This window comes from Mirounga angustirostris, unplaced genomic scaffold, assembly GCF_029215605.1.
Source record: "Mirounga angustirostris isolate CCGP_5_RB_7025 unplaced genomic scaffold, mMirAng1.0.hap1 SCAF_5, whole genome shotgun sequence".
Taxonomy (NCBI): domain Eukaryota; kingdom Metazoa; phylum Chordata; class Mammalia; order Carnivora; family Phocidae; genus Mirounga; species Mirounga angustirostris.
In genome coordinates, this window is record NW_026991713.1 from 92,825,309 (window position 1) to 92,851,854 (window position 26,546).

Genomic DNA, 26,546 nt, shown 5'->3' on the forward strand with positions numbered 1-26,546 from the left:
CTTCGGCTCAGGCCATGATCCCAGGGTCCTGGGATCGAGCCCCGCATCGGGCTCCCTGCTCCGCGGGAAGCCTGCTTCTCCCTCTCCCACTCCCCCTGCTTGGGTTCCCTCTCTTGCTGTTTCTCTAGCAAACAAATAAATAAAATCTTTAAAAAAAAAAAAAGTAGGGGCGCCTGGGTGGCTCAGTTGGTTAAGCGACTGCCTTCGGCTCGGGTCATGATCCCAGGGTCCTGGGATCGAGTCCGCATCGGGCTCCCTGCTCTGCAGGGAGCCTGCTTCTCCTTCTCCCACTCCCCCTGCTTGTGTTCCCTCTCTCACTGTGTCTCTCTCTGTCAAATAAATAAATAAAATCTTAAAAAAAAAAAAAAAAGGAAAGAGGAAGAAAAGGAAAAGTCCATCTCCCCACACCTCCACATCTCCCCCCCCCAATACACCCACCCACCCACCCCCCCACCCCCCACACACACACTTCTTTTGGATCAGACTTCAAAGCTACCCACAATGCAGGCCTGAGATGGTCAACTGTGGGCCTGATGTTAAAAGAATTCTACTATTCGCTGTGAGTGGTATTTTGGGGATGCATATGGGTTAGATGTGGCGTAGGCACTAAAGTCATGCCCAGGAAAGGGGCAGCGAGTTTACAGAAAACTCTTTAAAGGCATGTGTGCGTGCAGGCGTGGGTGTGTAGCGACCAAGACCCAACTCCCAATCTCCCGCGAAGTTGCAGAGGGTTCTAAGGGCCCGGCAACATGGCCCCGAGGCCAGTACGGGAAGCCGGAGGAAGGCCGAGTGCAGGGGTAGAGCTGCCTTCCATCTTCAAGCGCAGGACCTGCCAAAGGAATCACCCCGCCGGCCCACGAGGTCCAACAGCCTGGCCTGGAGATGGCCAGGGAGGAGGCAGCATGCTGCTGTGAGTGTGTTTAACAGAGGTAGTGCACCTGCCTGGGCCACTGTGCAACCTGAAACCACAAGGGGAAATTTCTTTCTCATCTCGGCTGTGATCAGATTCTGCCCTAAAGCATAAGGCTTAAGTGTCCCTGCAACTTTTATCCAGAAGAAAGACAAACAGACTGGGTAGTCCTTCTCAATCCCAGCCAGGGGTCACCAGAAGGGAACAAGTTCAGAAGAGCCCCACGGTGTGGAGCCTCCAGCCACTGGACGGTGTCACCCTTGCCACGCTGGAAGACTGGCTGGAAGGCGGGCTGTTCCTTAACAGCCCTGAACGCGCGTGATTTTATTTTCGGTAAAAGTAATCTGTAATCACCCTACTGGGTGGCTCAGTAGGTTAAGCGTCTGCCTTCGGCTCAGGTCATGATCCCCCCAAGGTCCTGGGGTTGAGCCCCACATAGGGCTCCATGCTCAGCGGGGAGCCTGCTTCTCCCTCTCCCTCTGCCTGCCGCTCTGCCTACTTGTGTTCGCTCTATGAAATAAAGAAATAAAATCTTAAAAAAAAAAAAAAAAATCTGTGAAAATAGAACGGTGTATCCTTTTGTAAGGCTTACCACATAAATGAGAAACAGTGAGAAGTCCTTTATCAGATCACACTCATCATGCAGGGTTTGGAAAATACGGTAACTTCAGCGGGAGGGGCTGCGGGTGCCCCTCCCACACAATCAAATGGGTACTCGTTATCGCTCTCCTGTTTCTATTTCAACAGCTCTTTCAGAAAAGCGTCCTGAAATTTCCTCGCAGGAAGGTCAATGTTTAAGCAACTTCAAGTGAAAACAAAGCCTGATGGCCCTATTACAGTTGTGGGGGCTCAAAAGTTTGTTCTTGAGCAGGTTGCTAGAACAAGGACTGTAATTCCTCACAGAGCGAAACGGGGGACAGGTCAGAGATTAGACTACGCCCGTTCGTTATCAGGAACCCCGGGGCTCATCCACGCCAAGCCCCGGGTTTCCGTGCGCCCTGAGCAGTAAGCCTACCACTGGGTCTGGTGAGGCTGGAAGGAAAGGAGAGGAAGTAGACAGGAAGGAAATGGCTTCTAAATCAACAGCCTTGGCCATGGAGATGTTGCGCAAGGACCACAGTGGTGGGAGGAACCTGACAGTACCCCTTTGGCCTGGACAGCATGAGGGGTACGAGCAGGGTGCTCCTGAGGGTACACCCTTGGTAGCCACCCCCACCCCCGGCAGCTTCATAAATGTGTGTCTGCACTGGGACCCATGCCTTGCTGCTCCCCATCGTGGCTGTACAACTCCCAACTTGCACACAACCCCCCTTGGAGCCCATCTGGGAGAGGCAAGGGAATCCCTGGGCTGCCGGTGGGGACAGGCCTAGAAGGAAAGCAGCGTGGAGACAGGTCCCCTGAAGCCAAGATAAGATCAAGGCCGGGAGGGCTGGCGGGGAGCTGCAGTGTGGATATGGAAAAGAGCGCCCCTGGCAGGTAGCCAGGAAAACCTGGCAGGTGACGGTTTGGAGAGCCATGAAAAAATCCTTGCTTGGGATCTGGGTGGGTTCAGAAAGTGGAGACTTTTCACATATCCTGATGCCCCCAATCCCAGCTGCATGTTAATGGCAATGAGAAGAAACAGGAAATGAGCCATTTGGGCTTGTGGGGAAGGTCTAGGTGTGTCTCCTTATACCTGAAAATACCCGACTTCTGCCGGTTGGTCCATTTCACACGTACCAGACTGTTCATAACCCTAACACCATCTCCTAAAAGCCTCCTCTTTAAGTAAGGAGCACTGAGTTGTCCACTGTCAACAGAAATGGTGAGGCTGTCGTACCCTCCGTAAGACACGGCTCTGAGTTGTTTTTCTAGTCCCGTGGTACGCTCGGTTGTTTTCTCTGGTTTAGGCCCCCCAGGCAACATGTTAGGAGTAAGCTAAGAGCTCCAAGAAGATCAGCTTCTCAGATAAGTAGAGAAGAGAACACGGGATCAGGAGAAGGCTGAAAAGAGCTGACCCAAGTACAGAGTCAGATTCCTCCCTGTCCTTGGCAAGGCAATCACAGACTTCACAGAAGGCTCAGGAAGCCAGGCTGCTCTTTCAGGCTATCTCTGCCAACCAGCTAGCAGAGGAATGAGGTGAGGGGACAACAGGCAGCCCTACGCAGTGGTGATACACCCTTGGTTCCCAGAGAACCACAGCCAACAATGTCAAGACTGCACATGGCTGCAACACAGCCATCAGCTCTCTCTCCCGGGCCCAGGAGCATCCCGAGCCAAGCAAAGTAAAAGGGCACATTGGTGAGTAAGTTTACTCGTTTGGGGCTGTTCATGCATCTCCCTTTGCATTGGGCCTACAGGTTCTCCAGTCTTTTCTCCAGCTCTCTGTGCTCCTCTCCGGAAGGTGGGCAGTTAAGAGGGAAAGAGTGAACGGGTCCTGTGTGTCTGTCCAGTGCGTACGTCTCAGGTATGAGGAGTGGCAGTGCGGTTAGCCCAGCCATGTGGTCCTAACCCTACAACAAAAGTGAGGTCTCTTCCTTCCTTCCTCTACCTTCAAGGGCTATTTGCTCAGGATTTCAACTCAGGATTTGACTGCAAGGTGCTTATCTCACACTTACGTATGTGTCACAGAGCCTAGTTCCCACTGAGCCCGTAAGAGAAGCTTAATAAATACTTGCTGATTTTAAAAAGACTATTCAGCTAACATACATCAGACCTGCCCCGCGCCAAGCACCGTGCTGTACAACTGGAGATATAAAAAAATGAATCCATCGGACTCCTGCTCCCCACGGGCTATCACTGTAGCTAGAGGATGACAAGCAAACTGCAACAGGGTCATGGCCAATAGCCAGCACGTTCAAAGGCTAGTAGGATGCTGTGCCTGTCAGCAACAGGGACGGCTTCAGAAATGGGCTTCAGATGACACATTGGCTACCAGGCGGAAAAAGGATGAGGGGAAGATTCGAGGCATTAGGGTGCATTATGTGTTTTGGGAGAAGAGCAGGTCTCGGTTGGAAGGTAATACAGAAGGGGGAGGCTGGAGAATGATTCTAGAAAGGTAGACTGCCCAGGGCCTTCCATGACGAAGGGCTGGGTTCCATCCTGAACTGCAGGGTCAAAGAGGGACTGTGACTGAATTTTGACTCGCAAAGAATCATTCTGGGTCGGACTGGAAAGTGCAGGGAGTGGAGGTAGGAAGGTGAGAGATGGCAGACAAGTGAGAAATCTGGGGCTAGAGGGAAGACGGCGCCAGTGAGGATGGAGAAGAACGAACAGCATGAGAGGGATGAGGTGTGTAGCAGGACAGCAGCTTGCCTTGCGGGCCGGAGAAGACAGAACATCTGCCCTCCAGAAGCTTGGGATCCAGCAGCCTTGAGAAGCAACATTGGATGAATCTGTTCGTGTGCCCTGTCACCACTCATGCCCCTCAGTCCTGGATGGCATTTGTGGCAGCACCGGCTTTAAGATGGCCTTTAAAGAATGACAGAACTATTCATTTACTATTCCTCTTTTGGCTGTTCTCCCCTGTGATCCGTATCCTGAACAGTTTTATTTAACTCTGTCTTTATGGTATAAGATCTTAGATGGACTGTTTGCACAGAAATCTCCATCAAGAAAAGCTCCCAGCTTCTCTCGCATTAATCCTGCTCATCAGCAGCCTCTGGCAGGCTCTGACCTATGTGGGACACAGATAAATAAATGAAAACAATAATAATAAGGCTTTGCCAGGCTAGCAAACTGATCCAGTCAGAGGATTATAAGAGACACCTGTTTTTTAACACAGCAGCTGTGAACACAGTAGAAGCATGGCATCCTAGTAACAAGAAAGGGTTCTCATTAAAATCCAATAGTAGTAGAAACGGCATGGACCAGTGTTCAGCTCTGACACCTGAAAATGAAAAGAAGTTCAAATAAGATTAGATACCTAATAGGCACCCTGCATTGCTGAACTTGGGAGACCTGAATGCTCCTTTGCTTCTGGAGAGGTGATGTACCCATCCATCCAAGGATTCTCAAGCTTTAATGCAACTATTACATATATAGGATCTTTTCATAAACATACTGAAGCTTTCTGAAGTTTGCCTGACCAAACACCTCTTCATTTAAGCCAGCTTAAAAAAAACTAGGCAGAACACAGCCCACCACAGAACGTGGACGCTAATGTAGGAGGAAATAAACAACATGGAAAGTTATCTGTTCGGTTCATTCACCCCTGAAGACACACACACACACACACACACACACACAATCTACCAACATATAAACACCACAGGCAAACTATTTCATAGCTCTAATATGTACACATTACCTTTTCAGACCAGACCAGGGAGATGCTCCTAGAAACAGCTTGTTAACGGCCCCTCACATTGCTGTTTAACAATCCGTTTATAGCCCATCAGAAAGCCAACCTTCCGAGGAGATATATTTTCCATCTATATGTAAGGTTTTCTTGCCACAAGGCTGGGTTTTGTGTAACCTGTCACTCTACAAGCTAGAGAACAGATTATGCCCTCGTTTCCCTGACTTATGACCCTGTGAGCATGCACACACATGCACATATGCGGGGTCACAAGAACGAACCCTCGGAATAAAAGCAGAATGATGCCCAAGGAGGCACGAGCCATACTGTACAGTCCTGATTAGAACTAAAAACAGCATCTAAAGGCATGCTGTCAGCCCTCTCACTGTTGTCCCTAGATCGTGCTCCTTCCAACCTCCAGTGTGTGTCCCTCAGCATGGGCCTTCGATAACTTTACCTAGGAACCTCTCCCTCACCCAAGGAAGCTACTTTCTAGGCTTTGGAGCGCAGAGGCATCTTTCAATGAACTTCAACTATAATGCCATAAATGCACATAAACGAAAATAAGGAGTGAACATAAAATCACAAATTTTCCTCCAAAGCCTAACATTTGTGCCCTGGGGACACTAGGACCAGCTGAAAGGCCGCCTTTCTGGCAACTGGTATACCAGAAACTCAGAAGTGCCAAGCATGGCCAACTGCCCAAAAGGCAGCCAGCTGGACTAACACTTGCTTCACCCTGCTTGGGGAAGTGTGCAGCCAGAACTTCCCCAAAGCAGCATAATCTTGTCAGCATGGGCCCCACTTGGAGTCCCAAAAGGATTTAAGAGAACCCCAATACAAGAGCCCAAGAAGAATCACAGACACCAATGTGGGGGCCAGATCTGTGAAGTGAATTCTTTCCAATAATCCACTTGGCATTTAGCCTGGCAGGCCACAAGCATGTACACCAATGGAGAATAACTAGATATGCCCTCGGATCTGCAGGCAATCCTAAAATGTACCCAAATAAGAATGTGGACGCGTTGTGAACTTACTTTCACCTGTAACCTAGATCTCACTGAATCAAGAAGCAAGAGGACTATCTTCTCATTCACCCACACCTCCTCCATGGTAAACCTTAAAATACCACAACTGAAATGGAAATGTACACAGAACCATCTTTCCCTTAAATCAGACTGCTCAACACAAGAGCTAACCACAAAAGCACACACAGGCCTTCCCCCTGGTTTAGAGAAGCTCCATTTGGCCACTTTACTGAAGTTTTCAAGACAGACAAATTCTCAGAAGAGCTAGCTAACATTAACACTGACTTATGCCCTTGGGCCCACCTCTTCCCTCTCTGCAGGAATGACAAGGCCTTTCAGGGAGTCTACATGGTTCCCCACCTTGTTTCCTTCATTCATTTTTAAGGGTCATTTCCCTCTAAGGTCCTGTCCACCTATCTCACCGTGCTTCTAAAAGATGACCAATACATATCCTGCCACTGGTATCAGGGCCCTGTTCATTTTCTAAGGTAGGTGGCATAGAAAAACCACAGTTCCAGGAAGGGTGGGAATAAGACAGATATTCTAATAGGTGCCCTACTTGACATGTAACCGAATGCTGAGGTCCCTTTGCCCATCTCCCTGCCTATCTGGGTGAAAGTTAAAGATACCCTTATAGCATGCTGAAAAAGATTACAGGATCACTACTCCAGCCTTCCTGTGCCCTCCAACAGCCCCCCTGGATTCCACCGTGTTTAAAAGCTGCCTCTGAAGGGTGCCTGGGCGGCTTAGTCGGTTAAGCATCTGACTCTTGATTTCCGCTCAGGTCATGATCTCAGAGTCCTGGGATCAAGTCCCGAATCAGGCTCCTTGCTCAGCAGGGAGTCTGCTTCTCCCTCTCCCTCTGCCTCTCCCCCCACACTCTTTCCCTCTCTCTAAAATAAATAATGTTTAAAAAAAAAAAAAAAGCTGCCTCTGACCTACAGGTGACTTCTACCTGCAGAGAAGTGGACCCACACCACCCGACTCAGAGCCAAAAGCACAGAGCCAGAGCGGAGACACAAAAAAGGCATAATGTAAAATTCAGAACGCAAGCCTCCGTTCCTCTAGCTTTCTAAGGGTAAAGACTCTTACCTTTCCAACTCATACGCTTCCTCCTTCCACCTCATCCTAAAGTATTCAAGTCAGCAGACTAACGGAAGGACTAAATGGCACAAAGTCAAATAAGGATCTGGCAGCCTTCCAGGGGATCTGGGATGCAGTCAGCCACATGGGGTCACTCAGGCCTCCCAGGCAGGGGTAAGAGGACACTCCCAGACCGAAGATCTCCGTTACTCCTATCTCCATCCCAAACGACAGCTCTCCCACCCAGTTCGCCTCACTTTGAATACAGACCATATCAAAAGGCACCAAGCGAGACCCACTGTCCCCACCCCATCGCTGGCCATGACCATCAGGACCCGGTAGTGAGGAGAGCCATGGGTCTCAGCTGTGCGAAACACCCGTCCAGTGACCTCATGACATGGATTTTTAAAACCTCCCAGATCTCAGGTCAAAAGGACACAGCGATTGCAAAATGCACCAGGAGTCCAATCCTTCAGATTTTCCATCTCCCAAAACCAGGTGGGCCGACTCTGTGGCAGGAAGCTGGGCACACACATACAACCAGGCCCAGAGAAAAGAGAACTCCCTTCTGTCCCCTCGGAGGCCCCGCCCGGGATCACACATCTGTACATGAAAAGACATAGCTGGACCCTCCGGTGAGTCAGGAGACTCTCTTATGCAGTCTCCTCCAGCAGGACTGATTCGACCGTCCAGGACAGTGTGGGAAAGACGAACAGTCTAGAAGCAACAATGAGTAACGAATGAACAAAGATGGGGAAAAGTCTTCCCTTGGCTAAGCTCCTCAGAGCAGTCCAGAAGACAGCTTAGCAAACTCCTGCTCCCCTTTCTGTCAAGTCTCTGTTCTAGCTCCCCTGGCCCACCCCAGTGCGATGTATTGATCTGAGTGTTAATTAGCAGGCCCTGGATGATACAAACTCTAAATTGTCTCCTGACCTGGATTCTTCATCAGGGAACCCAGCGCTGCTCTGGCCACACCTGCAGCCCGACAGGCAGATCGGAGCCCTCCCCCGTTCTTTCCCGAATCCCAGTTTCCTAGAATGGCCACCAGCACCACACCCAGACCCACACTTTCACTAGGGAACAAGGGGAAGTCTTAGGGAAAAGGGGAACTTCAGAGACAAACAGGCTGTTCTTGGGGGCTTGATTTTTTTTTTTCTTTTTAATGATCAGGCTGATTTCTACCTGCAGCTCATTTCTTCCAGGAAATAGTTCAGAGTCAGCATCTCATCTCTGGTTACTGTTTCCTCACATATAGGGGATGTGAGTGGAGCAGGGGTTACTGCTTGTTACAGAGATAAGTCTTCGGAAAGATATAGTTATGTGGCCCCTCACAAGCCACTGGGAAGGGGACAAGGCAGCTGAGAAGAAAATCACAAACTTTCACTTGTGTTTTCCAAGGAGGAGGGCAGAGCAACGGTTTCTCCCCAAATCTATGCTCTTTCTCCAATAGTCCTAAAGCGCCCACACCTGCTGTGGGGGAGGTCAGGCGGAAGAGGCAGCCACGTTCTCTCCACTCTGCCTCACAAAGGGTCATTTTCCAGCCTCCAAGTCTTCTCCTCATCTAACATGGATATACAGAGGAAAACTCAGGAATGCATTTCCAGTCCACGGCTAAGAGAACAGAGCTGCTGAAAACAGATACTTCAGTCCCTCAACATCTAAAAACAAAGGTTCCCTCATGCCCCAAAGTCACACATTTGGCTTTCTCCAACTCTTCTGTATAAACTTCCACTGAGAGCCATCGACTCCCACTCTTGACACTGGAAATTCACCCCCCCACCCCTCCAGCCCCCCCCCGCCAGCAAACAGTGTCTGCTCTGTGGTCAGACAGACATGGAACTGCCTGTTTAACAAAAGCAGATTTAAGAAATGATGCCCTCGTTCAAGTCGCGCCCCGGCCACAAATAATAAGCAACTGTGTGAACAAGCGGGTCCCTGAATAGGTCTGAATACTTGAGGGCTGAGTAATAATGCTAGTTAGAGTCACTGGACAGTACTTCCAGGCTTCGGGTTTTGTTTTTTGTTTTTTTTTCCTTTTCTTTTATCTTTGAAACTTATTCAGAACCATCCCAGCTATTCCCTCAAAACTTCACTGTGAGATGCAAAAGGCCTTGGTTATTACCGCGTAACTGCAGCTGGCTCATCTCTTCTACTGTTGAGGCTTGCATTCAATTAAAGTTAAACCAAGAGCTTTGCTCAACACGACTGAGTGACCCCAGTCCATAGCGGCAAGCACGCTTGCTGGGAGTCTGCCAACTTGGGGGGGCCTAGATTTGGGTTCAGGAGGTGCCACTGACCAGCCACAGGAGTTGGAGCAAACCATCAGCATCTCTGGCCGCCATACCAACTGTAAAACATAGGCCCGGGACTAGAAAATCTCTTAGCTCCTTCTAGATCTAGATATTATGGAGGATACATAAAGGGAGGGGGGAAGAACTTTTTTTTTAACAGAGTAAGTCACTGCATTATGAAATTTACATACCCCAAGGGAGAGGTATCTTTATTACCACTTCAGATGAGCTAACAGGTTGAAGATGAAGATTAATTAAGTTCAAGAACCAGGACTCACACTCAGGCCTGTCTACTCCAGTGTCTGTGTTCGTCCCCTAGAAGGGCTCCACAGTATGGCAATGACTGGTCCCCTCTTCCCAGCAACTTACAACCCTCTTGAGGGAAATCTCCTTGACAGATAACCAAAGAACATCAGACAGAAAAAAAAGCGAATGAAAAATCTGAAGTAGAGGTAATTGGAACTACATCGTGGCAACACATATCACTGAACGCACTTCACCCACAGTGCTCATGGCAGCAGGGCGCTGCATCCTTTTCAGGTCATTCAGGAAATGAGATCGTTTTCCGTATGTCTGACTCCCACACACAAAGGGAAAATACCCCCAAGGAGTACACAGGTCTGGTGAACGTACAGATTTATTGGATAGCTCCTTCCTGTCTTCACTGGGGAGTAACATATTTTTCATAAGTCATTCATCCAGATAACTGAACCTTTTAAAACTTCACATTATTTTTATGCCAAACATTTTTGTTGGATAGCTTTCCAAAATGCATTACATTTTCTCACTTCCTAAATCTCATAACTTAAAGCTTGTCTTTAACTTGGAAGTCATAATTATGATCATTAATATCATCAGTCATTGTGTGGTGCCATACACTCCACTCTATAAGAGTCTTCACGATGAAGCCACACTTTCTGAAATCTTGTCTGCTTTTTACCACTCTTCCTCTGCCGCGGTGTTAGAGGGACATGGTCCTAGGACAGAACACCCAATTCTGACTCTGGCTCAGCTACCACGAACAGTGTGATCTCAGGCATGCTATTTAAATGCCAAAGGACCCAGTTTCCTCATCTGTTTCATGAGAAATTTCGGTTGTGCTCTCTCAGATTCCCTCTTATTGCCTCCCCACATCTCTCTCTCTGCTTCCTTCCCCATATCTGTTCTGAAGAAAGGCTTCATTAAAGTTGTTCAAATGCCAAATTTTATGAACTCAGATGGCCAAAATTCTCTCTTCGCTCAAGTAAGATAGAACGAGGCCAGTGTGGTCAGGCTACCAGGAAAGAGGGGGAAGAAAAGATTATTCCTCTGGTGGTGTGGGACAATCGGGGAATACCTGAAAAGACCTCAGATTCCTAGAAATCATATAGTATTGAGAATGTATGTGAGGGATGGTTTAAGAAAAACTTTCTGTTGACGGATTGTGTAAAAAGTTTCAAGGGAGGGGGACATAAAAAAGCTGTGGACAGAAAAGACTGACCAGGGAGTGACGCAAAGGTATCTAATGCAGAGGCTGAGATTGGGCAGTATGAGAGGACACAGTGCAGCCTGTCACCCACAGAATGGACGGAGTAATTAGGTGCCAGGGAAAGAAGAAAAAGGCAGAGAGGGAAAAGAAAGGTTTCTGAGAACATGGAGGGCCTTGCATGAAACCTATCCAAAGACAAAATATCACTAGAGAACACCAGAGACTGGAAGAAAAATGGAAGACCTGGACATTGGGTTGTGTGGCGTGACCATCTGGCTCTCCCCGCTGTGAGAGGAACAGTGAGGAACAACCCACCTTCAAGGGGACCCAGAATGGGAAGGAAACATCTCTGCTGCCCTATTCCTGCCTCTCACCCCGGCTCATGGGAGGCTCCACCATCACCCATCACAATCAGTTTCCTAATTTTCTTCACGAAGATGGCTGTACCCGAGAACAGTGTCGTGGAGAATGCTCTGGAATTGTAGGCCCTAGCTTGGCCACGTATGGTGTCTGAGGGCCAATGGGTCACTTAAAACACTCCAGGCTTCAGGATCCTCATTTGTAAAATAGGGAGAAAAACAGCATCCCTGAGAAAGTTGTGAAGAGTAAGGGAGATAATGCAGATCAAACACTTCGCACATGGCGGACCAGCAGGCAGTCGTCTTCCACACCTGGTGGTGGTGGTGATGGTGGTGAAGGAGGAGGAAGAGAAGGAGGAAGCAGAAGAAGGGGAGAAAATGTAGGCACAATGACCACTAAAACAGCTGACAAACCCCTTTAATTACCCAGAACGGGGAAAGCTCCAAAATGCAAGTGTTACAGAGTTTTCCATAAACACAGTCCACGGGACCAAGAAGCAGCTCTGCCCCTCGGGGAGTCCACACGTAACAAACTCGGGCTAATGCCTTCCTTTTTCAACCCCTCCCACTGCTTCCCCACAGTCTGAAAATTCCAGATCATTTCTACAAAGACCAGGCTGACCTGTACATGTTCACTATCTAAGAAGAAAGGCTTATAGAGCAAATTAACAGAGCTAATAATATATTTGTGGTAATATTTCGACACTGAAGGAACAGTTTCCAACAGGCAACAGCACTCATTTCTAACCAACAGATGATGTGGGACACAAGTCATTTCTGCCTCTTCATCGGGGCTCATCCTGAGATGCCCCAGCAAGCCACACTTCATCAGTCTGGTTCCTGTAGGTTCAGAAATAAATCAAAATGTGTTTGTTGTTTAATAGGCTATAATTCTAACTTCTCGCTCATTCAGTCTCTCGCCCCCAAATACTAGGTTTGGCAGGGAACCATCTTTAAGCGCGGCCCCTCTGGCGTGGGAACCCTGAGTGCACTCACACTCATTCTATTCAACAAATACACACAGAGGTTGGTTTCTTACACACGTCTAACAACAAATACAGCAGTCCCGGACTCTGCCTGAAAACAAACCCCAGTGCTTTCTCTACAGTAGCATTCACAGGGAAAAATATGCTGTTTGTATACCCCACACCCTAGGGGGCTTCATTTAACACTGAGCCACTCAGCTGGGAGAACCACACCAAAGGGCAACTTTTTAAAAATGGGTAATAAAACGAGACTGCTCTTCCCCCAGTTACTCCCAATAACCCCGTGCCTCCTCACCCCTTTACCTTCCTCGGTGTGCGCAGATGCAGCTCAACTGAGATTTACAGATTTTCTTTCAGCTGTACCTTCCTTTCGTACCAGACTTCTCACACACACTGTAAAAAAGAGTTGCTGCATCCCGCCCATCCCATCTTTGGAGTACATCCAAAGGGCTCAAAGCAGGATCTCCAAGCGGTCATCACACATCTATGCTCACCACAGCTTTATCCACACAGCCATGAGATAGAAGTAACCGAAATCTCCATCAGCAGATGAACGGATAAAGAGAATGTGGCATACACGTAAAACGGAGTATTATGCAGCCTTAAAACAAGACGGAAATCCTGTACCATTCTGCCACGTGGAGGAACCTCCAGGGCGTTAACAACAAGCAAAGTAACAATAATATAGGATTCCACTTACATAAGGTACCCTAAGTAGTCAAAACCATAGAAACAGAAAATCGACAGGCGGCTACCAAGGCCGGGAGGAGGGGAGGGGGAAAATGAGTGTGTAGTGGGTATAGAGTTTCTGAGCTGCAAGATGAAAAAGTTCTAGAGATCTGTCTGTTGCCCCACAATGTGAATATACTTATCACTTACGGAACTGCACGCTGAAAAATGGTTAAGATAGTAAATTTCACACTGTGTGTTTTTTACCATAATAAAAAAAATGTTGCTGCAAACAGTGGTACAAATACAAGTTCATCAACCCCTTCTTCCCTGATCCCCTACTCCTACTACTTCCTCTTCTCACATCTAACAATATACCCTCTGGGCCCAGTGCTCCCCCCACACACATCTTCCTTGGCACATATCTCCGTGCCCTCATACCAGCTGGCTTGGGATTAAAATGGACCAAGCTAGGAAGTGCCAGAGAGAGTGCAGCCTATTGTATCGAATTTCCTTGGCCTTTTATAGGGATGCACCATGAACCCAGCAAATGCAGTGCAGGGGCCTGAGAACGAGGCCTATGGTGCTCTAAACCTGGCTCAGACACCAATTAGCTGGAGCAAGCCATTTCGTTCTCTGGACCTCCTCTCTATGAAAATACGAGGCTGGCCCAGGTGATCCCTAAGCCCTTCCAGTTCTGAAAGCCTAAAGGTTCCCTGGTTCAATTGTCCAAGAAACGGGAAAACCGGCAAGCCTACTAATCTGAGCCTTCTAAAGTGATTCTTCAAGCCCCTTTATCATCTTTTACTCAATTCCCTTGTCTGTTTAGATACACAAGTGTTTTTTTTCATTTTATGAAAATAATAAAAACAGTATCATTATACCAAAATTCTACTGATAATCATTTTTGGACAGACACCCAGAGAGTGTTCTAGGCCCCCCTGAGACAGCAGTGCGGACTTATTAAATACTTCCCGTGAGCTAATGGATAAAAGTGTTAAGTCACCCTCTGGTACACAGGAACAGACAGGAAAGGGCGCTGACCTCCTCCCATGCCTCACTTCAAATCAGCAAACATTACTGAGGAACACTTCTGTGCCAGGTGCCAAGCTAGGTACTGGGACACAAAGATAACCATCGCTAAACCCAAGGAGCTCAGAGTCCAGTAGGGGAAACCCGGAGTGTCCCAGTTAGTAGCAAAATAAAAAGAGATTTCTTTCTGCTAAGAAGGCCAACCATACTGGAGAGTAGAGACAAACAGGGAGGGCAGGGAAAGGGGGAAGGGGCAGTTAGGCCACTAGGTCTGGTAACCTGGATGGCCCTCACAACTAAAGCACCATGCCAAGAAGCGAAGGACTGTGTCTGCTGGGCCATCACCACTTTCCGCAGCAAGTCGGCTGAACTTAAAACCGAACAGGTGACTTGAAGGTGAAGGCTGATGATGGAAAGGACAGCCTCTTCCTTCCTCCCGTGACCAGCACAGTCAGCCACTCAAGCCTCTGAAAAAAATTATTTGTTTTTTTATATAGTCAGTTGTCCCTGTCCTTACATTTGAACCACTCCACTGGTCAGCAAAGGAAGCATTTAAACTCTTGAATGAGAGTGCCCTTGCACACGTGGGGCAGCCCAGTGCAGAGAAACGGTGGGGCTCCGTGACGGTTTGGGTAACCTTGGGCTAGTCAACCTGTCTTCTGTGTACGATGCGTGTCTGGTACTCACTTCCCTAGGTGATGAAAAGATGCCTACAAAGCTCAAAAGAAATATAAAAGGTGCTTATCAGGCATTCGATGTCAACTACCACCACAGAAGCGATCTATACAAAGGTGTCACTGCTTGACCGAGTCAAAAACTTTCACCTTGGAAATTGCACCTAAATTCTACACTTTGCTTTTCCAGGAGAACAGACACTGCTCAGAAGTAAACCAAGTACTTCCCTCTGTGGCTGCCTCCGGTCAGGCTCCTCTGTGCTCTATCACACAAGCTGCTGAGGAATTTACTGTTTGCTGACCAGCTGCTTGTAAGGAATGGGAACAAGTGAGGAAGGTTTCAGGAGTGGAGTGGAGGAGTGAGGGAAATCTCTCCACACAGAGGGAGGCTTCCGTATCACATGTCTTCAATACATCGGACTCATCAGCTCATCCTTGAAAGCTTCTGACATTCCTTCTCCGCTCCACAGAAAAGTTATTGTTTACTGGACTCTAGAAGCAATCCCCGTAACTTGCTTGCGGGTTACCAGCAAACATTTTTTATTATGCAGTCACTGTACCACATCCCAAGGACTAAATGAAACACTGCACACATCACCAGCACATTTTCAGATGACCCAGAATAATCCCAAGTCCTTGATCTGAGGCACTTATTATTGGAACACTGTGAATTCAACAAACTCCTTGGAAAAAAACACACTTCACATGTGTGCACCTAAACATACACACGGTCTAAGCCAACAGTTCTACGCTGGTTCTGGTTCGGTGAAGAACCATTCAAATACAAGTGATACTTTCGTTACTAGTGAAGAGTATTCCATCTATGTTAATTACATAGAAATACACAGTCATGAAAAGAGGCACCGAAAAAAACCTGAAAGGATAAGCAAAAAGGAAAAAAATGACAGGCAAACTATGGCTGCAATTTTTATGTCACATTTAAGACAGTGTTCTGTCTGGGTTTGGAGATTAGTTCTGTATGTCTGTGCAAGGAAAGGGGCTGCTGAACTCTTCCCACTAGAGTAGGATGAAACAAGCCACTCAGTAGCACTAGAAATAAGCCCATCAGAACAGTGGGGACATGCAGTCTCTTTAAGAGAGGTATCAAGAAAAGTCACAGAAAGAATAGCTTTTTGTTTGTTTTCAGCCTAAAATTACCGCCCCGTCGTTGGTCCAGGTTTTCCTGATGTGGGATTTATTGCCATCAAATACAATTTACTGATTTAATACCCTATTATTTAGTTACCTCTGTTTGTGTTATTAAGTGTCAAATTATCTGTACCGTGCTCATTGTAGAAGCTAATTTATACAGCAAAAGAAACTAGTTTTGAAGTATCCAAGTACCTTAAATTATTTACTGTGATACCCTCTCCACCACAGACATTCTGCTGCCCCCAGGTATCTACAAACACAAAAGCCCTCAAGTGCCCCTGGGCATTTTTGTGAGGCAAAAACAAAGAAACCCAACCCACTTTTTTAGTTCACTTTAGCCCTATGTTAAAAATCCATGAAAATCTCACCTGATGAGAAACACTAAAATCTAAGTCTAATTACAAAAACCTAGTAAGCAAATATAATAAAATACTGTTTCCTTGAAACAGGAATACTTTAAACAAAATACTGTTTCCTATTGGAAAAGCAGTGTTGAAACAGGAAAGGTTTCTCTAATTCCCCCCAGATGAGGAAAACAGGTTATTTGTTCATTGTTTCTGCAGCGTCCACTCAATGAGCACATATTAAATGGGCCAAGCTGAAAACAAACAAACTTCAGTGGTTTCGGCCTCTCACAGAAGCAGAAGGCTTTCCACCTGGGGACTGATGGAATAGTGAAATAAATAAAGTGCACAGTATACGCAGCCATGGGAAAAATAATTGGGGGAAATGGACAAATCATCCTGCCTCCTCACGGTGGCAAACTTTACAACTTCTTAGAAGCAACAAACCACAGTACCACCAGCTCTATAGATACAGACATATATACGTGTACACACATGACTACTTGGAAGCCAAGTACGGTGTTTGCAAACATCCACCACCCTGCATTTACAATACTGCAAAACACGACCAGAAAGCCGGGAGATTTCTACTCTTAGATATCCTCTCTGCACTGTCAAACAGGGAAGGTCACTTTGCCTGCTCACTTAGATAATTCTCTCTCTCTCTCTCTCTCTCTCTCTGCATCACAGGAGTTTTCTACTTTGGGATTACTCAACTTTCACATGCATGGGAGTAAAATAAGCATTCGGCAACTTATTTACCTCGGTTTAAAAAAGAAAGAGAGAAATTCATTGTGCAAATGCCCAGGAAAAGCTGACACCAGGACTGTCTCTCCGACAGCGCTTGCAATTACAATCAGAGGAGGAGAAAAAATCCAGTCTGATCTGACCCAGGCAGTCCTCTAAGGGGGGGAAAAAAAAAAAAAAGATTGCATCCCCAACGGGGGCTGACGAACTTTTTTTTCTAAGGAGACCACCCCTCAGGAACAAAAGTTACATTTCAGTCACATGTTGGGAGTAGGAGTAGGAGCACGATTTTTTTCTTTTCTTTTCTTTTTTTTTTTTTTTTACAAAAGCGCACTAATTACGGGGGTGTTTTACAGTTCTAGAGACCACTCGGGTTCCTCCTGGCCAATTGTGACGGGCATTTAATTGTCAAAAAGGTAGGGGGTGGGGTGGGGGGCGAGAAGCCGAGAAGGGGCTCGGCGGGGGGAGCAGCAAGGTTACACGAAAGGGTACAGCCGCCGCCGCGAGCTGCATCTCCTTCCCCGGCGCCCCAAATAATTCACTGCGACCGGAGCAACTGCCACAGCCCCCTCGGAGGAGCCCAGCAGGACTGCCCCGGCCGGTGCAGCTCAAGATTTTCGATCACAGAGAGGGAGGAGGAGAAGATCTTTACCTTAATGCTACACTGAGCAGGAGTCTCAGACATGTCTCACAGCGAGAGAGAGATCAGGAAGTTCTCAGTTTTTTTCCACTTTCCTTTCCTCTCCCCAACCCAGAAGCGCTCCACGGCCAGCCGGACGCGGTCATTTAAGAAGTTTCTTGCAGCATCTCTCCCGGCAGCCGCCCCGGGGGTCTGCGAGCGCGCGGGGCGGGGCGGCCGGCGGAGTTGGGCGCGCGGGGCGGCGGGGGCGTGGGAGCCGGGCCGGAGCGCGGCGGCGGGGTCTGCAGGTCGCGGCGCGGCGCGGCGACCCGGGGCGCAGCCCGGCCGGCCTCCCGCTCTCTCCTCCCACCCGCGGCCGGCGCCCCCGCCCCCCGCCCTCCCGCCGCTCTCCCTCGCTCTCTCGAATGTTTTCCTTCCTGGAAGAGAGAAACTGAAAGGCAGAACTGAGAAAGCCCTTTGCTCATTGATCTTGAGAGTTTCAGTGCAGAAACTGACGTGAATTCCCAGCACCGAGCTCTGCCTCTTAAAGGAGCCACCAGGAAATAAAAGCTCGGGTTACAGCCCGGCATCGGGGAAATAAAAGCCGGGCGGGGGGAGGGGCGGCGGCGGCGGAGGGAAGCCGGGGGAGCGGGGCCGCGCGAGGCCGCGGCCGCCGGCGGAGCGCGCGGCGCAGCCCTCCGCGGCGCGGCCCACGCGCGCCCGCCGCGAGCCCCTCCGCCGGCGGGGGAGCCGGGCTGCCCAGGCGCCGCCGAGCAATCGCCTGGTCTAGGGAGACACGTTGGAAAAAACGTTACGCTGGGGCCCCAGAAACCACAAGACAGGTTTTTATGAAACGCCTCCCACCTTGCCCGGCTCCGTCTCGGATACACCGAAATGCACGAGGGCTCTCCCCCACCCCCCGCCCCAGCCCGGGCGCAGAGGCCAGGAGAATAATCATGTAAGAAGGGGCATTCCGGTAAGGACGCGGAATCCAAAGGAGGAAATAAAACAATAGCCTTTGTTCTGCTTCTCGGCCGCTGCCTCTTTAAGAGAATCCACCAGGAAATGGGAGATCGGGTTACAGCTGCACACGGGGAAATGTGGGAGCGCGAGCGCCGGAGCGCGACGCCGCCGGAGACAAAGCCGGGCGGCCGCGCCGCAGACGCAGGGGGACGGCCGGGTTGGGGGGGATTCCCCGCGAAGGTGGGCGCCCCGAAAAGAGCAGGCGCCGCGCGCGCCCGCGGGAGGGGAGGGGAGGAATGCGGCCGCCGCAGGCGCTTCCCCAACCGAACACGCGTTCTGGGGAAGGGAAGGCTGCTGGGCAGTTATCAAAGGCGGTTGAGTTCCTTTTCCTGACCCCCCTTCCTGCCGTTTCGAAATCCGCTGTCCATTTAAAGAAATAGCGGCCGCTACCAACCGAAATAGGTGACTCGGCTGCAAAGTTGACAGGACGTGCTCCTGAACATAACACCCCTCCCCGGGGCCGCTTCTCTGGAACCGTCATTGGCCGGGGGGATGACCCTGGGATCCTGCCAGGGGAGGAGTATTTGGCTGGAAAAACAATCGAGGGGAAGTAAAAGCCGGCGGGGCTGAGGGTTCTAGCCTTGAGCACATGTGGTCTGATCACTGTTATTTTTATTGTCATTCGTAGTCTCTTAAAATGCTGTGAAGTGGCCGCTGCAAAACCCTGAGAACATAGTTGTGTTTTAAATTCTAAACCCTGCTGATACACACATAGGGTTAGGTGTGTGGATGTGTGTTATATTACAAATATATAAATACATAGGTATGAATATGTACCTATAATGTGTGTATATCTACGTGTAAAAAAGGACAGATTTCCCAGATCCCCACGCTACAGATTTTTCCTACTCATCTTCAACTCTCCACATTACAAAATGTATCCAGACCTCTTCACGCACTCATCAGGGAATTCTGAAGCAGAATTGATTAAAAGGGGTTGGGGTAAAAAAGAGTCCTATTGCTGGCAGGTGGGAATTACCGGTTTTTGTGAGCCTCCAGGGATCTTACCAGTCTTTGTCACCTGGTAGTCCTATTCTCCCCAAGAGATCTCATGTCCACACCGGCTCCTCTACCTTGGACCACCTGCCACCCACCTCTATCCCCCACCCCCTCACGCCCCCCAACAATTATCTATCTTCCCTTGATCCTCTACTTATGTTGCAGACATTGATTCTGATGTCCTATCGCTAGATTAAATCCTGTAAACCCTCTATATCACTTACCAATAAGATCCTCGGCAACTCTCAGCTTCGGTAAAAGGTTCGGAATAGTACCTACCTCATAAGATTCCTGTAAATGAGCAAATATATACAAAGTGCTTAATTACCTGAGTACTTGCTACTATAAATATTACAGCTCGATGTTAGCTACAATTACTTAACCTCAGGACTGAATTAACTCTCAACTTCCATTTCTATCTCCTTTTTACCTTCTCCAAGTGACTCATAGAAGTAGTAGTTTGAATTAGAAAGCATGTGATTCCAAAACAAAACAACAGTTGTGGAAAACTGTGCCTTTAGACCAGTTGGCAATTTCTTTCTATAAAGGGCCAGATAAAAAATATTTTAGAGTTTGTGTGCAAAGGGGCAAAACTGAGGGCATTATGCAGATATTTCTATAACAAGAGAGAAAATAAATATCCACATTATTGACAAAATGTAAGGTGTAATAATAATTGTAATCAAGTCTAATAATGAGAGGAATGGAATTACTTTTGTGGGGGGTAACATTTTACTTAGTTGAACACCAGTTAGAGTAAGGGTTCTCTATCATCAAAACTAATTATCTGTTTATCTGTTAATGCTGATCTGTAGTGAAATTTTACATATTTCATTTTTGAAAATATTTTCTCACCCAGATAGGTACTGACAACCCATGAGCATATGGTTTTACTTAAGCATATTCATTGCTTAGAAGGCATTTATACAATTCTATTACAATTCTGGGGCGCCTGTGTGGCTCAGTCGTTAAGCATCTGCCTTCGGCTCAGGTCATGATCCCAGGGTCCTGGGATCGAGCCCCACATAGGGCTCCCTGCTCAGCGGGAAGCCGCTTCTCCCTCCTCCACTCCCCCTGCTTGTGTTCCCTCCCTTGCTGTCTCTCTCTCTCTGTCAAATAAATTTTAAAAAAAATCTTAAAAAAAAAATTCTATTAAGTTCTCTTGATATTTCCCCTTTGCATGCCATTACATTGCAGGTTAATCACTTTCAATGGAAAATTAGGTGGAAGTGCACAGTAAAATGGATTTTAAATACGGAAATTTCCTTTTCACTTGTATCATAATCCAAAAACCACTATTGGAATTTTAGTTTGACTTCAGAAAAATGTAACTGCTGAAAATTTGTGTTGGAATGGAGATCTTGCTTCTTGTTTTAACTTCTGATGGCATGGGAAGTTTATAAAGCAGCTCTTATTTGTGATTGCAACAGTGTTAGTCATATCAAAATGATCTAACTACAGCATACAATTCACCCATAGCTCTGCTTTGCCTTATAGTTTTAGGCTGAATTAATGAAAAACATCAAGTCTGTAGCAAACACTAATTTCCAAAGACATTCAGTGTTCAATAATTGTGGTTGGAGGGAGTTTTCACTTATTCATTCCCACTTGTCAATTGTTTCTCTATTCCTTTTCCTGAATCTTTGGCAAATTAGGTATTTTTTTTCATATTCCTATGTTGTCTTTGTAGCTTTTCTCCTGTATGTTAAATATAGTGGTCCTCTAGAAACTGCAATTTGCGTCTTTAATTATAACTATCTTCAAATAATATTATTCTGTGTTAAGAATATATAAGAAACAACAGCATAATTCCATTTATCCCTCTCCCATCCTTTATGATACTGGCATATATTTACTTCTATGTGTTATAAAACCCACCATACCTTGTTGGTGGGGAGGGTTGATATTTAAAAAATTGTAAATATGTGTATATAATGAAGGTACTAAAATATATGTGTCTTTTTTATTTGTCCAGGGATTTGTCCTTTCTGATACTTTTTTATTTCTTCTTGCAGGTATGGTTTCATTTTTCTCTGGCCTCGAGAACTTTTGGCATTTCTTGAAGTGCAGTTTGTTGGTGATAAAGTCTCTCAGCTTTTGTCTGTGTGAGGATGTCTTTATTTCACATTCATTTTTGAAGGATAAGTTTCACTGTATATAAAATTTCAGGTTGACAATTCTTTTTCCTTTTGGCACTTTAAATACATAATTCCATCTCTGTCCCCATAATTTTTTATTAAAAGTTATTTGTAGTTCATATTTTAACTCCCTGTGTACAGTGTCTTTTTTTTTTCTCTAGCTGCTCTTACGGTCTCTCTAAATTTGGCTTTCAAAATTTTGACTATGATGTGCCTAAGTGTGCTTTCCTTTGTATTTATTCTTCTTGATGTTGGCTGCAATTCTTGGACTATAAGTTGGTATCTTTCATTAGCTTGGGATCTGTTACCTCTCTGAATATTGTTTCTGCCCATTCTCTCTCTCCTGTCCTTTTATTACTCCAGTGATACAATATTAGACCACATGACATTGTTCCATATATCTAAAATACTCTGTTTTGTTTTACTTTTTTTCTCTTTGTCTTTTAGTTTGGATGCCTTCCTTCTATTTATCTCTTTCTAAATTTCTTTCCTCTGTATTGTCCACCTTACTGTTAAGCCAACCCATCTAAATAGCTCTTTACTTATGATACTGTGTTTTTTATTTTTAGTATTTCCATTTTTTTATACTCTCCATCACTTTCCTGAAGTTACTCATATCTTCATACATGGCTTTTACCTTTTCCTTTAAGTCCTTTAGCATTTTTGTCATACTGTGATAATTCTGAAATCTGGACTATTTCTTGGTTAACTTCTATTGATGTTTTCTTTTCCTTTTTTAAAGATTTTTATTTATTTATTTGAAAGAGTGACAGAGAGAGAGTGCGCATGTGAGCGCGCGCAAAAGCGGGGGGCTGCGGTGGGCAGAGTGATAGGAAGAAGCAGGCTCCCCACTGAGCAGGGAGCCCAATGCAGGACTTGATCCCAGGACCCTGGATCATGACCTGAGCTGAACTGACTGAGCCTCCCTGGCACCCCGATGTTTTCCTTTCTTGATCATGGGTTACATTTTAATGTTTTGTTTTGTTTTTATGTTTCTTAATATTGTTTACTATGTGCTAGGTATTTTATGTAAAAATACAGTAGACAAAGAATTAAATGATGTTTTCCTCCAAAAGAGGCAAATACATCTTCTCCTATAATGCCACCAGAATTTAGGCTGAGTCTGTATGATCTATAGTTAAGCTGAATTTGGGGTTTGTTATAGTTTTATAGTTTGAGTCAATTCACCATTGGCTTCAAATATTTTGAAGGCAGGACAGGACTTTTCCTTCAAGCAAATATTGTTTTAGAGCTCTTATTCTCAGCTTTTCTGCTCTGCTTGATGTCTTCCTTAGCTTTAAGCCTTGGGGGAGGATCTCAGTTCTCTCCCACTTCCATTCCCAATCTTTCTGAGCTGAATGCCTAGAGGGCCAGGGGTCTTCTCTCAGTTCTTCTATCCCTCTACAAAACTTTCTTAGCTGAAAGCCCAATGTATCTCTGAAAGTTTCTCCCCAGCTCTTCTTCACTGCCCTTGTTTTCGTGGCCCTACCTGTTAGTGAATATCACAGAAAGAACTGTGAGGTAGTATAGTTTCTTCTGTGCCTATGACTCCTCTGGATTCTAACCTATGCACGGTCCACACACTGCCGTCAAAATTTGTTAAAAGTTAGGCTGATTTCTCCTTACCATCATCTATGGTGGATTACTCTTCCCTCCACTTCGGTCAAGGGTGAGAACCACTGCATATCTTTCCTCTCATCTGAAGGATTGTCATTTTCTAAAATTTAGTTCACTTAGGTTTCTTCGTTCTCTCATTTCTCTGATTTTTTTAAAAACTATAATTATGTAGATTATTTGGTCTGTATTGGGTGTAGGGAGTGAATTATAGTCTCCTGTGACTTTCTATGTACAAAGTTGAAGAAGAATCCGAATGTCTAATCTTTTTAAAAAGTGTTTTATTTATTTATTTGAGAGAGAGAGCACAAGCAGAAGGAGAGGGAGAAGCAGGCTCCCCGCCAAGCAAAGAGCCCAATGTGGGGCTCGATCCCAGGACCCTGGGATCATGACCTGAACCGAAGGCAGATGCTTAACCAACTGAGCCACCCAGGCGCCCTGAATGTCTAATCTTTATTGTCCAGAAGAGTGATGGGAAAGAGGCAAGGACTGGAGAAGAACAAACAATTAAGAATATGTGGAAGTGGATGTGTTTAATTTAAAAACCAAAGCCATTATCATAGTATAATATTTTTTTAAAATGAAAACAACATTTTAAGAATATACCATCCATAAGACGGGCCATTATCATAGTATAATATTTTTTTTAAATGAAAACAACATTTTAAGAAATACCATCCATAAGACGGGCGCGCTCTCGGGGACGGGGCGGAGGGGCAGTCCCGGTCCCGGCCCTCCGCGCGGGTGGGCTTGGAGCAGGCCGCACCGGGCGGGAACCCCACTCCCACCCCGGAGGACCCCTGCCCTTTCTCCCCTTTTCCCCCCGGCCCATGGTGCAAGGCTGGGAGCCGCCGCCCGGGCCGGACTGCGCTATCTCTGAAGGGCACAAATCAGAAAGCACCATGCCTCCTAATAAAGAGGCGAGCTGTCTTAATAGCTCCCCGGCGGGGCTCATCTGCCTCCCTCCAATCTCCGAGGAGCTACAACTTGTGTGGACCCAAGCAGCCCAGACCAGTGAGCTGGATGGCAATGAACACTTGCTACAAACCTTCAGCTACTTTCCCTATCCCAGTCTAGCAGACATTGCCCTTCTCTGCTTACGCTATGGGTTGCAGATGGAGAAAGTCAAGACTTGGTTCATGGCCCAGCGCCTCCGCTGTGGCATTAGCTGGTCATCTGAAGAAATAGAAGAGACTCGAGCCCGAGTGGTCTACCATCGGGACCAGCTCCATTTCAAATCCCTTCTCTCTTTTACTCATCGTGCAGGGCGGCCCCCAGAGGAGGTGCCTCCTTCTCTGATGCCACCTCCAGAACAAGTGGGTCTTGGAATAGTGCCCCTGACTCTTAGTGAGCCCACCCAGATGAAAGGATTGAAGGTGGAGCCTGAGGAGTCCTCAGAGCTGCTGAGTCACCAGAAAGCAAAGGAACCCCTGATGGCACCTGGCAGTGGGACATTCCCCCACCAATCCGATTATTGGCAGAATCTTCAAAGCAGTGGCTTCTCTAAGGAGCAGGCAGGCAGGGGTCCCAACCAGTCACATGGCCTAGGTTCTGCTTCATGGAATCACTCCACAGCTGTCCACCAGCCACATGCTCGGGATAAGCCCCCACCAATCTCACTACTTGCTAGTTAGTTGTAAGCAGGAGTCAGCATCTAATATGACTCCTCCTTCTCCCTCTACCTCTTCTTCCACTTTCCCAGTACTGGCTAACGGAGCTACTGCCACCTCTAAACCCCTCCAGTCACTGGGCTGTATCTCACAGCCACTGTCACCCAATGAACAGGCACTGCCCCCACATCTGGAGCCAGCCTGGCCCCAAGGGCTAAGACATAACTCAGTATCAGGTAGGGTTGGCCCTGCAGAGTACCTTTCCCCAGATATGCAACGCCAGCGAAAGACCAAGCGCAAAACCAAAGAGCAGCTGGCTATCCTCAAGTCTTTTTTTTTTACAGTGCCAATGGGCACGGCGTGAGGATTACCATAAATTAGAACAGATCACTGGCTTACCTCGACCTGAGATCATTCAGTGGTTTGGTGACACACGCTATGCCTTGAAGCATGGGCAACTAAAATGGTTTCGGGACAATGCAGTACCTGGTGCCCCTAGTTTCCAGGACCCAGCAATTCCCACACCCCCACCTTCAACCCGCTCCTTGAGTGAATGGGCTGAGACACCACCTCTGCCGAACCCCCCACCCCCACCGGATATACGACCCTTGGAGAGGTACTGGGCAGCTCATCAACAGCTATGGGAAAGTGATATCCCTCAGCTGAGTCAGGCATCAAGGCTTAGCACCCAGCAGGTACTGGATTGGTTTGACTCTCGATTACCTGAGCCAGCTGAGGTGGTGGTTTGTCTAGATGAAGAGGAGGAAGAGGAGGAGGAAGAACTGCCAGAAGATGACGAGGATGAAGAGGAGGAGGAGGAGGAAGATGAGGATGACGATGATGATGTGATCATACAGGACTGAGTCGGGGGGACTAGGGGAGGGAAGGTCTGTTACTAAAAGATGAACCAACTTAGTAACTGTTTAAACAAAGAAACCACATTTTTTTTAAATTACCTTGTGGCAAAGGAAAAAAAAAATACCATCCATATATCTCTGAAAACTAGAATTCCTTCACCTAATGGACAGGCTTCTTTCAGAGAGGTTTGTTACAACTGGTGGGGTGGGAAAGAAGAGAAATATTAATACTTATGCAAATATTTATACTTACGCAAATAAGACATAGATTTTGAAATCTTGAGAATCACTACCCTAAACTACTATTTCCTTTATATCAGTGAGGGTACAATCAGAGAAGCAGAATCGTGTGTGTGTGTGTGTGTGTGTGTGTGGTGTATTTTATATATATATATATATATATATATATACACACACATATATGGTGATCCTGCTTCTCTGATTGCATGCTGACTAATATAGTAAAGGAAATATATATATGGCAACCAGTTGGAAAGAGCAGATGGATGTAAAGTGGGTAAAATTAAGAGCAAGCTAGAATTCAAAAACATGAGCCCATGAGGATGGACTGAAACCCATGTCATTGCCTCTGACCTTGATGGCCTGGGTGTCCTACATGAGCTGGGGCCCTTTGTCATGGAACTAAACACACACACACACACAC

General features: G+C 46.9%; 2 protein-coding genes and 2 long non-coding RNA genes across 8 annotated transcripts in view; 2 read left to right on the plus strand and 2 right to left on the minus strand.

Annotated features, from left to right (window-relative positions):
- ETV6 (ETS variant transcription factor 6) overlaps nt 1-17,931 on the minus strand; it is a 239,829-nt gene extending 221,898 nt beyond the window's left edge. For 3 of the 5 annotated variants that reach the window (XM_054507173.2, XM_045873848.3, XM_045873847.3), the window contains exon 1: nt 17,675-17,921. Coding sequence is in view for 4 of the 5 variants with exons in the window: in XM_045873848.3 (XP_045729804.1) it covers nt 17,675-17,707 (33 nt within the window). In the remaining variant the exon portion in view is untranslated. Of the gene's footprint in view, nt 1-17,674 lie in introns of all 5 variants that reach the window. The other 2 variants (XM_064591559.1, XM_064591558.1) reach the window with 2 other exon arrangements.
- On the minus strand, nt 486-17,668 carry LOC135364461 (uncharacterized). Its single transcript, XR_010411608.1, has 2 exons — nt 12,708-17,668; nt 486-12,258 (listed from the first exon to the last, which is right to left on the minus strand). It is a non-coding gene; the product is annotated as an uncharacterized LOC135364461 (long non-coding RNA).
- A 220-nt stretch (nt 17,932-18,151) lies between the features above and the next one.
- Nucleotides 18,152-21,761, plus strand: LOC135364460 (uncharacterized). Its single transcript, XR_010411607.1, has 2 exons — nt 18,152-18,617; nt 21,679-21,761. It is a non-coding gene; the product is annotated as an uncharacterized LOC135364460 (long non-coding RNA).
- A 2,370-nt stretch (nt 21,762-24,131) lies between these two features.
- Nucleotides 24,132-26,036, plus strand: LOC123839895 (homeobox and leucine zipper protein Homez-like). Its single transcript, XM_064591560.1, is given in 3 exon segments — nt 24,132-25,046; nt 25,048-25,356; nt 25,358-26,036. Coding segments are annotated over 3 exon segments (1,641 nt in total). The 5' UTR covers nt 24,132-24,245; the 3' UTR covers nt 25,889-26,036.
- Nucleotides 26,037-26,546: the final 510 nt, after the last annotated feature.